At 39.6% G+C, this 17228-nt stretch overlaps 1 protein-coding gene across 1 annotated transcript; it reads left to right on the top strand.

The window, feature by feature from the left end:
- The first annotated feature begins 1387 nt into the window (after positions 1-1387).
- Positions 1388-16681, top strand: LOC104018229 (protein-glutamine gamma-glutamyltransferase 5). The gene is made up of 13 exons (XM_087736366.1): positions 1388-1478; positions 3836-4015; positions 4316-4558; positions 5551-5669; positions 6178-6306; positions 6539-6716; positions 7641-7773; positions 8793-8896; positions 9001-9243; positions 10710-11036; positions 11905-12062; positions 12393-12526; positions 13495-16681. Exons 1-13 carry the CDS (start codon positions 1472-1474, stop codon positions 15191-15193), a joined length of 3654 nt encoding a protein of 1217 aa, XP_087592492.1. The 5' UTR covers positions 1388-1471; the 3' UTR covers positions 15194-16681.
- The last annotated feature ends 547 nt before the right edge of the window (positions 16682-17228 follow it).

Genomic DNA, 17228 nt, shown 5'->3' with positions numbered 1-17228 from the left:
ATGAACACATTGAATATTACGTTCACTTTCAGATGCATCATACAACTATTTTAACCACTCTCTTCCAAACCCACTGTTGATGTGCTGATTTTTTTCTTTGCTTTAATTTCTGTGAAGTTATTTCACAATACCTGAGCTGTTAAATTACGCTTACTAAGTTATTTCACTCTTAGTTAAGTTGTTTCATTTTATGATTTCTTAAAGCACTGTCTAGAATCCAGGCAGTAATGCAAATCACTGAACTTCAGTCATTGTGTTCTTTCTGTATCGATGAATGATATTTTGGGTTTGAGTTTATTTGGGTTTTGGGGGGTTTTTTGGTTTGGGTGTTTTTTGTTTGTTTTAGGGTTTTTTAATCCAAAGTAGAATAACTTGGAGGGATTCAAAGGACATCTCATGGAGTAAAGCTTGGCATAGAGGCATAAGAAGGATAGGAGGCAACTGTAACAAATGTTCATTCTGGGTTTGGCAGAGGAAATTTCAATCCATCTCCCATATCTGCAGGTCAATGTCCTCATCACTGAGTGTGCAGAGAGAACACTGTTGTAGTTGTTTTGGTTTATTTTATTTTATTAAATATGTCTGGAACCTAAATAAAATAATACATTTTTGTGTCAAAATATTTAAATGTTTTCTGTTGACAGAAATTATTGGAAAAATCTCAAACGGTTTTCATAATTTTGGGGGAAGGGAGGTGGAGTAAGCTAAGAAGTTGCAAAACTGATTGTGTGCTAGAACATAAATGCACACAAAGTATAAATAAATTCTGTAACTTTTAGGTTAAATTTTACTGTCAACTTCAAAAACATTTAATGCATGTCCTCTGTTTATTTCACAGTTTAGCTGGGAAAGTTTGTAACTGTTCATTTTACTCTGACCTCCACTTGGAGGGAGTGCTATGCAGACTTTCTGAAAGCTGGGACTTCTGATTATATTATAATACAAATGTCCACTGGTGATCATATTCAGAGAGTCTAAATTCGGCTTAAGTCTAGTGTTCTACATTGTTTTCCTATAGGTAATTGAAGATGTCTACCCAGAAGAGAACAGGAGGTGTTGGGATTTATGGAACTTTAAAAATAATGGCTTATGCTGAAATACATTTAGATTCATCCTAGTCTTAAAGTATTTTTGAAACATGGCAAGTTGTGGGACATTGAGAGTACCATGCTATAGGTGAGGTACCAAGATCTCTCCCTCCCTTCAGCTGCAGGACTCTCCCTAATAATGCTGGAAGTTAAAATGAATCATTTATGAGCATCAGTAGACACATGGGTGGGGCCTCTTTGTAAACTGGTATTTTGTTGACGCAATATGTGTGACAGCCTTTTAGTTCTGAATATAAATGTTACTGAGAGGAAATTAGGTTGGTACGCAGAGGAGATCAGCCAGACCTTGCAGTGAATCTTTCTGAAGGAGCAGGTACCTCCACCAGAACTGTGCTTCAGATACTAGTACATGTAGAAGAAAAATGGAAGGTGAGTGTCTTGAAACTTTACTATCACTTGACTCAGTTCTGAAAACGGAAATAATTAAATGGTCGGGTGTAAGGACATAAATTGTACATATTGCTGTGTGGAATCAAGTCTAGGGATTACTTCTATGGTTTAGATTTTATTGTGGACTTAATGAGAAAGAAAAAAACCAACTTTTGGAAAAAACCTTTCCTTTTATAAAGGCAAAAGAGAGCTATGGAGAAGAACTGGTGAAACAACAGCCAATTCTGAGAATAAGAAAGAGCATGGAAAAGAATACATTTTATTTCCAGCATAAACTACAAAGTACTTGTTTTCAGTATTCTCATGCTAGAAGCAATTATTTCACAATGGGTACCTGAAGTATCCTCTCTGGAATGGAGGCAAAATGTGAATTGATAGAGAAAACCCAGTGACTGGTATTGAAGGTCAGGTTTCTACCAGAGAGAGAAAACCAGTAAGAGATGTGAAATTGATTAGCCTTTACTATTTTCTCTGAGCTGCCTTTGCTTAAGAAAGCAATTGTTAGCTCCTTTGTGATCCAGTTGTGATAATTAACTCTGATAAGCAAACTGTGGGCTGACTTCAGAGAACTTCCCTGGGAAACATGTAATATCTCAACTCCCTGATGTTCCGGTTCAGCTGGATTAATGAGTGGATGAAGTGTAGTTGTCTTGGTTTATAAATGCCTCCAAAGTATGAGCGAGGATCTATCAGGTTCTTTCAGTGTTCTTGACCACAGGAATTCATCATGTGTGCTATAAGCACTTCTGATCCTTTCTGTTCAATCAGCACACTTTGTGTTATGGTTGACAACTCTCATTAAGATATGAGATTTTCAGTTCAATTCTGTTACTCTTTCTTGTCAGCAGGTATGATGCATTCATGAGCAATAATGATGTAATGCATTGCCATATTTTTTTATTGTTGTTGATAGTGTGAATGTTTTTAACATGGGTAACGCCCAGGTCTGCATTTATCAGCTGATCTTTGCTGAAGAGCTGAATGACCAATTCATTACCAAATTTAAATGGTTAGATGAAAACTGGAATTATTTTCGTTCAAGGAAACAAATCAGAAAAAGTTGCCTTCCCCCCCCATCCATCCTCCCCTCCCAATTAATTTAAATTATGATTTACTTCAGGATGTGGTCCTGGGAAAATCCACTGATTTGTGTTAAAAGTGTCTAGGTCCCATGGGCTTAGCTATGAGTCTCCTTTTATGTGGATACACCCTTAGTTCTGGATGGGAAAAATTAGTTTCCCCTAAATACCAACTCTGTATTCAACTTAGTGCCGATATAGTTAGGGAAGTTGCATTGTTTGTTTGTTCTGCAGGCTTAGCAGGACCAAACTTAACCCTTAAGAATTAAAATTATGTACAAGACTTTGTAGTTCAGTAAGTCCTATTTCCAAAACTGCTGAGAATCTATGGCTCCCATTGTCTTCAATTAGAGTGAAACACTTTTGAAAATAAAAAGTTATATGCAAATAAGTAAAAATTAGTGTTGCCACCCATCCTTCTGGCACCAGGATGATAATTACCCCTATGAAATGACTGATATCCAGGCAGGATGCCTAAGGGGGGAGCAGCTTAGATTTTTGTCAAGCTAATCATAGAACTTGGGATAGCTTGTCAGCATTTTTTAAAATGTCACAATTTGTGAATATTTCCTTCTCCATTAAGGTCCTCAAAGATGTCTGCAAACTTTTTGTGACTTTGGGATATGCAAGTTGAGACATTTACATGCATATTTAACAGTATTTACAGTTTCAGAGGGATATTTATTCGTATCTATTTCTTTCATAACTGATTTGGAGTGCCACTTAACCTTTCAAACACCTACATTTCTTATCAAATCTTTTATTTGTTCAATTTACTTTATTATTTTATTACTTGTATAAAAAACAACTTTCGACTGATAGCATGTGGAAAATGTTTCTGTCTAGCTGTGGTTGAAAAGTAACTGTCTGTAGACAGCGTGTTTTGATGTGGAGAGAATATTACCATGCAAAATCAATTTTTCAAGTAGAGATACTAATATCATACTTTGGCATCAGGTATTTATAAAGCAAGAAGACACTATTTAAAAGATGTGAAAACTGTAGCTCAGCTTTATAAATCAAAGCGTTATGCAAGTTTCCACCTGCAAGGTAGGGAAGTAGTGAACTTGTGAGGATACTTTTATGGATGTATGTCTCAATCTCAGTGTTGCTGAATTTTGAACAAACTCTTGAATGAATTTTTTGAAATAGTTATCTCTCATCATTATCTCCTCTTTCATATAATCTTGACCTCAGGCAATGATGGGAACTCAATTATCTTTTTTTTGCCTTTGTGTTCCTTTCTCCATCCTGCAGTCATTGAGCTGGGAGAAGTCGACCTGAACTGTCCTTCCAACTGCCAAATTCATAATACCCATTTCTTCGGAACCGACAGACAGATCATAAGGAGAGGGCAAGCCTTCAGCTTTTATGCTCGCTTCCAAAATCGGGAATGGGATGACTCTGTGGACCAGGCCATTTTCACCGTGGAGACAGGTACTCACTCCCAAGCTCTATGTAGTCTTTCCCAGTCCTTTGCTGGTGAGTAATATATCCCATAGTCTTCAATGACAAATAGTATCTACTCATTCATCCTCTGTGTGAAGAGACTACCTTCCCCTAACTCAGGCAGTTCTGCTAACATGTAAAGTTTTCTCACTCTGCTACAGAAGTCACAAGTGAAAAAGAAATCCACCCTTGGGAGCTTTGCATTGCAAATGATGGCTAAGCAAATTACTTGCCTTTTACATGTGTTTTGTTTAGTCTGATTGAAGTTGTATTTATTTTCCTGAAAAGGTCTCAGACCCTGCGAATCAAATGAGACGAAATGTACCTTCCCAATGGGCAGATGTCTAGATCAAACCTGCTGGAGTGCTTCCTACAAAATTCATCATCCAAAATGCATCAGTATCAGCGTGTTTCCTCCCTCCAACGCCTGTGTTGGCCGTTATATTCTCAATATGCAAATCACATCTTGTGGTCACACATATCAGCGATGTCTTGGAGATTTCTATGTCCTTTTTAACCCTTGGTGTGCAGGTAACAACTCTAGTGATGATCAGAAAATTTTAAGACAAATGTTAGTGATGAGTAAAAATATCGAACTTAGCTGTAAAAATTTAGTAAAAATATCATTACTTAGCTGGTAAGTAAGGGATGGAGTCACAGAAATAATGAGAAACAGGGAGGGATTTTGTTTTGTTAGTTTTTTTTTTTTTCTCTGAGTTCAAGACTGTCTCAAGACAGTGTTTTGATTTGGTTTCTCAATGGTAGTAGGGATGTAGTGTAATTTCCCCCACACACACTTTTACAATGTCTTGACAGGACAAGAAGCAATGGGCACAAACTGAAACACAGGAGGCTTCCTCTGAACATCAGGAAACAACTTTTTACTGAGAGGGTGACTGAGCTTTGGCACAGGTTGCCCAGAGAGGTTGTGGAGTCTCCATCCTTGGAGATATTCAAAAGCCATCTGGACATCGTCTTGGGCAATTGGCTCCAGGTGTACCTGCTTGAGCAGGGGGGTTGGACCAGACGACCTCCAGAAGTCCCTTCCAACCTCAACCATTCTGTGATTCTGTGAATTCTGTGGTATCACCATGAAATAATATAGTACAAATACAAATGAAATTCCGTAGATCTGGCTCTGGTAGCAAGCAATTCTGGAGTCTGCAGGACCTTGCCAAAATCATTACATGGCAAATATTCACATTGTCTGTGCTTTTAATTTGATCAAAATCAGATACCTAACTCTAAGTGCACAGTGTTTGACTCCTAGAACAGCTTAGTGTGAAGATAAATTGCAAGCTCTGTAATTCAGGTGTACTACAGCAGGGAGAGACTTAATAAGGATAATATCTAGCTGTAAGTAGAAATGAATTTGTGGCTCTTTAGAGCCCACACCCTTGAACATGTTTAAAAGTATAAATCAAAAATAGGTAGGAAAAGAAAGAGGGATCCATTGAAGTAGAAGATACTGAAGTGCTAGAAATGTACATATTGTCTGACCAATAGCTTTACATATTTTCCAGATGACCCTGTATATATGGACAATCAGGCCCATAGGGAAGAATATGTTCTGAATGAACATGGGATACTGTATGAAGGAGTTCACAAGCATATTACCTCTCGCCCATGGCACTTTGGACAGGTACTTTTTGAAGACTTGTTCAGAAGTAGATGTCATCCATATACAGATAAATGAAACGTTATCCATATATTTTCAGAAATGCATGCTATGTTATGGAGTGTGAAAGGTTTTTAGGACCAGCCCAGAGCATGCATGCACAAAGCAAAATGTTTGGGACTCTCACTGTAGCCCAAACAACTGGAAGGAAGTTTTCTGTTGTAAAATTAAGGAAACTGCAGAGCGTTCTTGGAAAAGGGGAAACAGAATACTGTGCTTGTGAAGGAAAATTAAATTATTCCATTGGTCAAGCATAAGCAAAAATGACATATTTTTCCCTTTGATTTTCCTTCAGGCAGATAGTCAAAACCATGCAGACCACTAGGAGCTGTGCTTAACCAAAAAAAAAAAAAAAAAAGGCCAGGGGTGGAGAGAGGGAAGCTCATATGCATGAAAAAGATTGGATTGACAAGAAAGGAACTTTATCAATGTCAGAATACCATGATACCTGTGTTGTCTTCTCTTTCCTCAGTTTGAAGATGGGATTCTAGATATCTGCTTGAAGATCCTAGACATGGGTGCAAGTTACCATCATGGCTCTGACCGTGACCATTGTTGGCGCAATGATCCTGTGCATGTCAGCATGGTGGTAAATCACATGGTAAGACCTCCAGTGTGACTTCTGAATAGATCAGGTCGCGCTTCATTATATTATAGAAGGACAAATTGCATTGTAATCTAACATAGTACAACTAGCAGGGAAAATCCTTTCTGTGCCCAGATTCACAGGAAAAACTTACTTGTAACACTAATCTCTGAAGATTTGTGATATGCTGAGGATGTGAAGACATGGTCAGCTATTTGAAATGGTTGTTTTTCTTTTCTCTTTCTAGATAAGCAGCCATACCACTAATAGTATCATGAAGATTCCAGAAAACAACGATTACCTGAAAGGAACAAAACCATTTTGCTGGAATGGAAGTGTCTCTATTCTTCAGCAGTGGTACAACGGCAGATGCAGGCCAGTCAGATATGGGTACTGTGGGTCTCTTGCTTCAGTAATGTGCACAGGTATGATATTTCAGTCTGCCCTTACCTAGTTATCCGAAAAGGAAGAGAGAAAACCAGAATCAAAAACTTCTGACCCTAAAAACCACTAGAAGAATACTGCTCATAAGCATTTTATTAGAAAAAAAATGGGATATTTTTCTCTTGTTAAGATATGGCATGGCTCCTAATGCAGTGTTTATTATCAACCTATTGCTTTCCTATACAGTGTGAAGAGCAAGAAGAAAAGCAGTACTGTCTTTTCTGTGACGTTTATACCATGCAGCTATCAATACTGCAGCTTTTATTAAAACACAGAGCAAGTACAGCATTGTGGAGCCAAAACTTATCCTTTGGGTGAGGTTTGAAGGATGAGAAAAAACACTAAGTTATGAACAGGAAGAAGACCTCTAGCAATGTCTCCTCCAAAACATAAAAGCAGCAAGCTACTATCTTCTTCTACTGCAAAGGATGAGATAATAGTGAACTAAACTCTACAGACTCAGAAAAAATCTGAGTTCTGACTTTATAGCATTTATTTACTAAACCTGCTTCTACATTGAAGAAAATTAAATTGGTATTCCATAGATGAATCTGTGTGTATTACACTCTGTTTGCAATAAAAAAAATGATGGTCTTTTATTAATGCAGGATCAGATTCATTACTTCTGAACTTACAACAGATTTGTGTTTTGCTATGTTTTGTTTTGTTTTTAAAGCTGGAAGACTAACAAGCTATTCCTTTCTGCTAGGCTCTTTTAAGACTGCTTTTCAACCACTAAAAAGAAGTTTTGAAGACAGAATCACTGCATTCCAAATATTGCCTCCTATCCATTGTGTTTATATAATTGGAAAGTAGAATATAGGAGAATTATTTATAAAATAAGTGAAGGATTTGCTTGATTAATTGCAATTTGTAATGACTCATGAATATTTTTTTACTTACAGTGATGAGGTGTTTGGGAATTCCAAGCCGTGTTGTCACGAACTTCTGTTTTCCATGCTCAATTGAGAATCCCCTTGGTATCAATGAGATTTTTGACTATACTGGAAAAAACCTGTGTGGTAAAGACAAGCTATGGTAAATAAGAAATAAAAAAGCTCTTTTGGTTTTGTCAAAAATTAAATGATAGAGAGACTAGTATAAATCTAGCAGATCAGTGTATCTCTTTCTTTGGTGTGGCAAGGCTGTTCAGTTTCATAATAATACATTTCAAAAACATGAAATTACTGAAAAGGCTCAATCTACATTTTCAAAAAAGAAAAAAAAAAACACTTGTGAGAATTGATGCTACCTGCTTACCCTTCTCAGTTGAAAGAATAAGTCCATCAGTCTTAGTAGCTTTAAAAATATTAAGTAGATCATGAAATGCAAGGGAAAATTTATCACAAATTAGGACTATTATCTTCAATCATAATCACTGAGTTGATAATTATGTTGTATTCCTGAGATTCCTTATCATGGATTGCTTCATTCTTGAAGCATTGAACCTTTCAGTTCATGTTCGTATAGCTATGACATTATCACTCATCATAGCAGAATTTCATGTTTTCACCCTTGGCCTGTATGTTCACGGTTTCACTGCACCAGCATTTTGTTTGTATCCAAGTCTGATCCATGAGCGCTTTTAATGTATTTTCTGCCCTTTCACGCATCAAAAAGATGAGGTGAAACTGAAATACTAAGGGAGTGAGGATCTTATTTTAGCACAAAAGATTTAAGGGTTTATTCTTTGTTAAGCCATTAAAAAGAAGACTAAGACAGTATGTGATTTTCCTCTAAAGAACCAAGAGGAAAATGTTAGGGGAAAAATAATAGTTAAACAAAAGAACTGTGTTGGCACATTATCAACTAAAAATAAAGGGCTATAAGAAGAATGTTTTGCAATCAGGTCTGCAGGGTCCTGGAACAAATTTCCAGTCTGAGTGATATAAAGCAAAACAAACAACTCCTGTCCCCAAACATCATTACTGGTGTTAAGACATAGAGAGTCTTTAGTTGATTAAAAGGTTATCTCTGACATGATTTTCCTCCATCGTAAGGCATTGAACCTGATGATCCAAGAGATGTCCTTAATCCTATATTCCTGCATCCTACAGGCGATATCACTGCTGGAATGAATCTTGGATGGCTCGCAGAGACCTAAATCAATGCTGTGGTGATTGGCAGTGTCTGGATCCAACACCTTTGGAAACAGGCAGAGGTAACTGTTTACTATAACTGTAATTGTTTTCCTGAGCTTATGTTGTTGAGTTTCTCTACTACTCAGATTACAATTTATTATAACATTTTTGTTATCTGGCTTAGGTTCAGCTTGCAGCGGTCCTACATGGGTTCGAAGCATCAGAGAAGGGGAACTGGACTTGGACTATGATGGTCATCATATGTTTTCTCGAGTAAATTCAAACTATGTTGGCTGGCTTTCCCAAAACAATGCTAAAAAAACAAAATTTTTCTGCGATGCTTGGCCATGCGGACAACATCTAATCACCAAGAGTGTGGGCAGTGAGCAATTCGAAGATATCACTGGGGCTTACAAGTATGAACTAGGTATGATGAAAAGTCATTAAATGGGTTAGAGGAAATTTTAAATGATAATCATATAAAATTATCAATGTAATCTCTCATGTTAAAATGAGTAGAACAATCTGAAGTTATCTTTTTTTGAGAAAGAGGCCTTTCTGTTCAAAGATCTTGATTCTTAAACTTCTAAACATATTTAGATCATTCAAAGAAAACACACAGTAATTACATCCATTTAGGACAGGACAGGACAGGACACAACAGGACAAGGTAGAATAGGACAGGACAGGACAGGACAGGATAGGATAGGATAGGATAGGATATTTTAGTTGGAAGGGACCTATAATGATCATCTAGTCCAACTGCCTGACCACTTCAGGGCTGACTAAAAGTTAAAGCATATTATTAAGGACATTGTCCAAATGCTTCTTTTTAAGGCACTGACAGGCATGGGACATCAACCACCTCTCTAGGAAGCCTGTTCCAGTGTTTGACCACCCTCTCAGTAAAAAATGTTTCCTAATGTCAAGTCTAAAGCTCCCCTGACACAGCTTTGAGCCAATCCTGCACGTCTTATCAGTGGATCCCAGGGAGAAGAGATCAGCACCTCCCTCTCCACTTCCCCTCCTCAGAAAGCTGTAGAGAGCAATGAGGTCACCCCTCAGCCTCCTTTTCTCCAAACTAGACAAACCCAAAGTCCTTAGCCGCTCCTCACAGGACATGCCTTCTAGCCCTTTTAATACTACTATTCGTATGTACATGTTTTAGTTTCACCTGTACAGTAGTTTAAAATATTAACAGAGTTTAGATAATCTAAAAAAACCTAAATTCTTTTAAACCCAGGATTAACTTCTTACTTGTTCCTTCTTGCACCAGGTCTGTCAGAAAATATGCTTACTTACTAAATTCGTGTATTATTAGGATATTCTGCTGTTCTTAACTTTGGGCTACTGATTACTCATTTTCATCTTCCAGTAGTAAGAAGGAATCCAACCAGCAAAATTGCCTAAAGGAATGAAGAGTGGGTCACAGCTGATTGTAACTTTACAAGCTCTGGGTTGTTTTTTTTAATAGGACAAAAAAGAAAAAAATTGATAGTTTCTCTGTTTGAATGGTGTATTTTGCCTTTTGAATTCACTTTAGGGTGATCACTCAAAAATCAGCATAGTAACATTTCATATTCACCCTAACCCTTATAAAGAGTTATATTTTGAGTTTTGCACTAACTATACATTTTGAGATTTATATGACCATTTTTAAATTTAACTAATAAAAGTAAAGTAATTTTTTTAATATTTTTTTGAGGTATTTATTTTCTTCTATGCATTCAGACTACTGTATCTTGTGTTTCATTATCTGGTGGATTTGTTCTACATCAAGCCACTACATTAGGTTTCAGGAAGGAGGAGGAAGAAATTTAATTATCATTTATTTGGGTAGATATGACTTCTTGTGCCTCCAGCACGTTCATTATCATGTATCTTCTTCAACAGGTTCTGTGAAAAACAAAGAAGCCTATTACCGGGCTTACAGACGAATTCATCCAGGATATTGCAATGCTTCCAACTGTCATATTGAGAGAGACTTATCGTCTCTGAAAAACCCTTTTTTGAGTGACTCTGGTATTAACATGAGGTTAAAGATGGCTAACTGCCCAATGTATGGTGAAGATGTCCAACTGCACTGGCTGCTGGAAAATTTGCGTAGTGAAAACAAAACCCTGAAATTTAATTTGTCTGCACAAATAATAACCTACAGTGGTTGCCCAATGGATCAGTTTTGGAAAGACAGTGTGAATGTCACGTTGGGTCCAAGGGAAGGTAAGAAGATGAATTTGTCTAATACCCTTTTGTCCACTGTTCTTTTCAGGAGATAGTTTGTTTTTTAGGATTAGGGGAGACTTCCTAATAGTGGTGGGAAGTGAAATGAATACAGTGTTAAATATTGACAGCTGAATTCACTTTAGGGTGATCACTCAAAAATCAACACAGTGTCAATATTACATGTATAGTGACAGGTAAATTGTAGTCTTTCCTTAATTTCTCAAGGCTTAGAGATTCTTCTGATAATTTAAAAACTTATTTCCACTAAAAGTTTCATTCTGGATTCTATATTCAATACAAAGATAAAGTTGCAACTGTCTATCAGAAAAGCAATTTGTTTGCTTTGGCCAGAAGATATTAGCCAGTGTAAAACACTTCTTTTGAGCACTAAAGTAGTTATTTCTAAATATACCATATGCTGGGAAGTGCAGAGGTGTAACAGAACACAAACACTTGTTTTCATGATTAGTATCCTTTTCTGAAAGAAAAATGACACATCATTATAAGACAAAATCTCATACCTGATATTAACATTCTGTTTTACTAAGCTTTATTTTGCCTGCCTTTGAATTATTGCTTTAAGAATTACACTGGAATGAAAGTTTTCAAATTTTGAATAACAATAAACCAACCTCCTTGTAAATGCACCAATATAGTTATATTAACTGAAAACTGTGAAGCTGGTTGTGGAAGGTAGCAATGTATCACCCTAAGCCAGGAAAAATCATGTCTGTTTTCAAAGATGCTGTGATAACTTAATATTTAATTAAGCCATTGTAAGTGCCAGTTAAACTTTAGGAGGAAGGAAAGTGGAAATAGTAGCCAAAAAAGCAGAAAAAATAATTAAAATAAATTTGTTTTACAGTGAAAAAAATTCCACTGTGTATATCATATAGTCAATATGGACCTTATCTCTGTGATCACAACATTATGAAAGTAGTTGCTGTCTCAGATCCAGAGTGTGGAGAAGTTCTGATGGTGAGCAGGGATATCGTGATCAACAGGCCACCTGTTATCATAAAGGTAAAGAACTTTAATTATGGGATTTGTGATCTAAGGAACAGACTTATGGACTCTTATTGGCCGCTTCCTAGGTACAATGCCGATAAACTTGAAATTCTTTCTTTTTTCCTTTTCTTTTATTATATTTTTTTTTTTATTTTAGCAAGATCAGTGTGATTTTAAATGTATAACAGTTGACTTAGAGTGATGTATAGAGAACATAGAAGTAAATCAGAAAGAAACATGTACGAATAATCATTTTTTTCTTTTTTTTTCTTACATTTATTTACTTCATTTTTAATTTTGTAAGGGTTACAAAACATAAAATATGTTTGTTTATTTTCTGACTAGCTACTGAGCCAGCCCAGGCTTAAAATACCATGTACTGCAGAGATCTCCTTCTGCAATCCTCTCCAGGAAGATATGAAGAACTGCGTAATGACGTTAGAAGGCTGTGGTTTATTCAAAGAGCCGCTGACCATTGAGTAAGATCATCAGTTATTTAAATGGAGATAATAGTGGGTCTTGACTAAGGTGTGCTAGATCAGAATAGGTTTTGAAGAAGACGATAGTTCTGATATTTTTGGTGTTTAGCACCTGAATAGGAGTTTTTGCCCCTTATTACTTTGAGACTCCATTAAAAGTCTCACTCCTCTTGAAACTGATGGATCATTTAGAGCTGGCAAGATATGCTGCTGCCTCATTTTTTTCAAGATTTAATTTATGTCTGTGTTTCAAATTTCTGTCTGAAAGGGAATGCACTCTTTTCTTTAAAAGAAATTCTAGCCGCGTCCCCCATCCCTTATAATCCTATTGAGTTTATGATAGAATTCCTCTAAATATTCATGAACTGGCACCACATATGTGAACAATTAGAAAATGACAGAGAAATAGCAATATACATTCTAAGCTTCCAACACGTTAATCACAGGAAGCTGGAAACTTCCAGGATGCTGTAACATCCTAGGAAAAGTAGCTGTTCATTAATATGCATTGCTGTTCTTCATGACAAGGAGAACTGACAGAAGTATGACTAGTTTTGAGGGGAAGCAATTAGGAATTGTTCTCTCTGAATAATAATGAACTTGATTCCACAAAGCTGCCTGATCCAACTTAGGCTACTGGAAGTGAGAAGCAGTAAATACATCTTTGAGGCAGAAGGGTGCTATATTTTTGAAGAATTCAAGCGTATCATGAATGAGTTTCCAGTTCCAATTACAGAACTGACTATGGGAGTTTTCCAAATCTTCTTTTGGGACAGAAGTTGTTACCATGCTTTTCACAACACAGAATGTGTTTTTTTTGAGGAAGGCAAGAATAACAAAGTTGTCATAACATTTTGTCTCTGAAAACATGTTGTAGCAAATCAAACCTAATCGTGTGTGCTCATCTTGTAGCACTTCAGGTCTCTGAGCTACCCATGGTCGTAATTCTTTTCCTTCTCTTGGTCCAGTTTGGGAACGTTGGCAGCCAACCAACAGGCACGGACCATCGTGGAGTTCACACCTTACAGGCTTGGCAGCCACCGCCTCCTGGCCAACTTCGGATGCCACAAGTTTGCCTACTGCAAGGGATGCGCCAAGGCTGAAGTGTGTTGCCCCACAGGCCAGAACGGCACCCTGCCCATCAGCCAGAATGGGTCGCTCCCAGTGTGTGAGAACGGCTCCCTCCCCATGAACAACTCTGGGCCTGTTCCCGTGGCAGATCCTGCGTTCAACTCCACGTGTGAATACATATGTATCCCAGTGTGCAACCCAAACTGCAGTGCAGGAGGCCAGCCTGTGTATGACTTCGTGTACCTCCCTGCAGGCCATCCCTTATGCAACTCCATCTGCAACCAAGGCTTCAATCCAAGTGCCAATCCTGGTTTCAACCTGGGAAGCGATCCTGGCTTCCGTGTCATATGTGAGACTGTGCCTCCCGCTACGTGTGCCCCGATGCCTCCGTCCATGTATGGCTCCATGCCTGCCCCAACATCCAACCCCGTGTGCCCCCCTATGCCTCACGTGGTGTTCGAGACGGGTCCTGCTCCCACGCACCAGCCTGGAGGCGGAGGGGGACCGATGTCCTACTCTGTCTCTGTTCCCACAAATAATGCGGTGAGTGCCCTGCTGACCCACTTCATGGCTGGCTCTGGTCCCACTGTGGCAACCCAGGCAGTCCCTACCCATATGTCTGCTCTGCCATCCCACCCTATGTGCTCTCCAGTAGCCCATGCTGTCGGCAGTCCCATGCCGCCACCAGCTGCTCTTTCAGTGCCTGCTGCCTCCATCTCGCATGTCGTCTGTGGCTCCGCACCCTCTCCCACTGCCCAGCCTCCGTGTGGCTCAATGGCCACCCTGCCCTCCCAACCCCTCAGCACCCCGGTAGCCCATGGCATGTGCTCCCCAGGCCCCTGCCCAGCAGCTTCCCCGGTGCCCCACTCTGCCACCCGTAGTGCCACCCCAGCAGGGCTGCAGATGGGGAGTGCCCCGGTGGCCCATTCGCTGTGCTCCCCGGCTCCCCGCCCTGTGGGACCCCCAGCGGCCCACTCGCTGTGCTCTCCGGCCCCCCGCCCAGTGGGGCCCCCCGCAGCTCACTCACTGTGCTCCCCCACCTCTGTCTCACTGGGGGCCACGGGGGCCCGCCCCACCAGCTCACCTGCTGCTCGCCCTGAGGACTCATCAGCAGCCTGCCTTCCGTGCCCCCCGGCCCCACGCCCCCTGGCAGCCGCCACAGCCCGCTCCCTCTGCTCCCCCACCTCTCGCTCAGTTTCCCGGGTTGTGGGCACCCCAGGGTCTCGCTCAGTGTGTGGCCCTCAGTGGGGCCCCTCCTGTGACACCACCACTCGCTCAGGCTCCCACTCCACGTGGGCTCCCGCCTCCCGCTCAGTGTGGAGCCCCACGGGGCGCTCTGGCTACTCCCCCTTGTCCCGCACTGCCTATGGCACGCTCACGCGCCCTTCGTACAGCTCCTTGTCCCGCTCCTGCTACAACACCTTGTCCCGCTCTGCCTACACCACACTACCCCGCTCCACCTCTCCCTCTGCCTATGCCACCCTGCCCCGCTCCAGGTCACACCCCTCCGGCAGCACCCTGCCCCACGCAGGGTCCCGCACACCCTGGAGCCCCGGGAGGAGCACTCTCACCTACTTCAAACGCAAATACCTGTAATGGAAAGTAACCTAGGGAAAAGCCAAAGCCAGTGAATTAAAGCCCATGTGCAGATGCTTTGAAAGAGGTTAGAAACAGGGTGATGGAGAGCAGCGTGCATAATCCTGGGTATTTATCCACACTTTTGCGATGTGCCAGAAAGCAGGCTGATAGCTGACCGCTGAGAGATGCATTTGATGTAATACTTGTATGTCTTGAGATATGGTATGGAGGAAGGGACAAATGAATGTGCTCCCCATGGAGCCGTCGTGACAATAGTTGCACAGTGCAGGTAATCAGACTTACTTGCTCAGTCAAGCTGTTTTATAAATGATGTGATTTCACTCTCTCTCTTCTCTTGATTTCTTGCAATGCCTATTTCTCAGATCTCCCTGGGTTACAGTACTTGTAGCAAATCTCTCTCCCTGCATGAAATGTGCTGTCCTTGGGATGCTGCACAGAGGTGGCACCAGACCTGCCTAACAGACGTTGGGCCACTGAGTCCTGGTATTGTGGCTCAGGTCAGTTCTGCATGCACTCATATATCCTTAGTTATGAGGCAACAAAAACTGTGGAGGTCATGGAGTTACTAAATCATTACAAATCAACTGAAGAGTTTAAAAAACCAAAAAAGCAATTATAATAAATATAGTATTACTACTCTGGCTGTATTACAGTTCCAGTATCAGGAATCCAAAGGTCAGATTAGAAAGGCTGCAAAACTTGATGAACAATTAATACCAATTTATTGGCTTTCACAACTGAATGTTTTTCATGTAGCATATTCCAAAACTTTTCTCATATATATTGCATGCATTTAGGTACATGGGACAAGCTTTAATTCCAAGGCTGTGCCTTTTTGATTCAGTATAGCTAGGAAACTTCTGCCACCAGACCTGAACTAGAGAAGGAAGTATGACACTATCCTTTCTTTCCAACACCCAGCCCTCCCAACTGAAAGGTTAAGAAGGTGAACCAAAATGTGTTACCTGTTCTTCAGATAATTGGTACCGTTTCACTGCTAACCTTCTCCCAGTGTTTTAGGAATCAAAATCATACATTGTCATAATGGAACTGTCCCCAAATTTTGGATTTGCGCACAAGAATTTTGGATTTACTGACAACACCTCCCATCCCTCCATTATTTTCCTGTAGTGCTCTATTATTTTTAGTAGCAACTGTTAGTGGGGTTTTGTGGTAAGATAATTTTGCTGGTGCTGCAGAATCTTCAGCCATGTAGCAATAGTATTTCAGTAGTATCACTGTAGTTCACACCCCTATGCTCTGTGATGAGATTGAGTAACCTTCCAGGGATTTTGAAAAGGTTTGGTGTCAGATGGTAGCTATGAACATGCCAACACTATCAACTACATAGTAATTCTGAGTATGGTAGAATAAATATTTGCCTGGACATTGTAGTAAAGCGGTCATAACTCAGTGATTTGTTTTTTACGCAGTTTCAATAGTCTCTGTTAGGTATTAGCTGAGAATTTACTTGCTTGACTGACAATAAAAATAGAAATTTAAAACACACCTGTAATTCTGTGGTTTTGGTTTCTTTTTTCAGTAATACCTCTTCAAAATTGGGGAATAAATCTTTCCAGATACACTGGAATGTGAAATCTTCCTTCCACTCTGTTTCTGTTATATTTCCTCTTCCTCGCCCTAAAATCTGAAACCAAGGCTTCAAAATAAGATCTGAAGTTAGGGGAAATCTATAGATTGCCTACTATACCTGAAATACTTAGTTTGGTATTAGAGGAAAAATTCAGTCATCCTCTTTGCTCACAATAAAGCTTTCCACTTAGAGATGCTGCATGAGTTTTTCCTTTGTTTTCATGGTCTGCAAAACTCACAATCCACGGAAGTGCCAAAATGAACAAATCTTTGGGTGGCAGAGGAAGAGATAAAAAAGATACCGACACTATCTACTTAAGAAAAATTGTGATTTTTTTTTAGAAAATATTAATTGTACATGGCACTTACGTCATTATCAAATAACATTTCCGATTTCTGTTCCCAGTAGTGGTTTGACTTCTCCAGTTTTCTTCATTTT

Source organism: Nipponia nippon, unplaced genomic scaffold (genome assembly GCF_047370975.1).
Source record: "Nipponia nippon isolate SJK-2023a ecotype South Korea unplaced genomic scaffold, ASM4737097v1 scaffold_1, whole genome shotgun sequence".
Lineage (NCBI taxonomy): Eukaryota > Metazoa > Chordata > Aves > Pelecaniformes > Threskiornithidae > Nipponia > Nipponia nippon.
The sequence above is the reverse complement of the archived record's forward strand: the minus strand, read 5'-3'. Positions and strand labels throughout refer to the sequence as shown.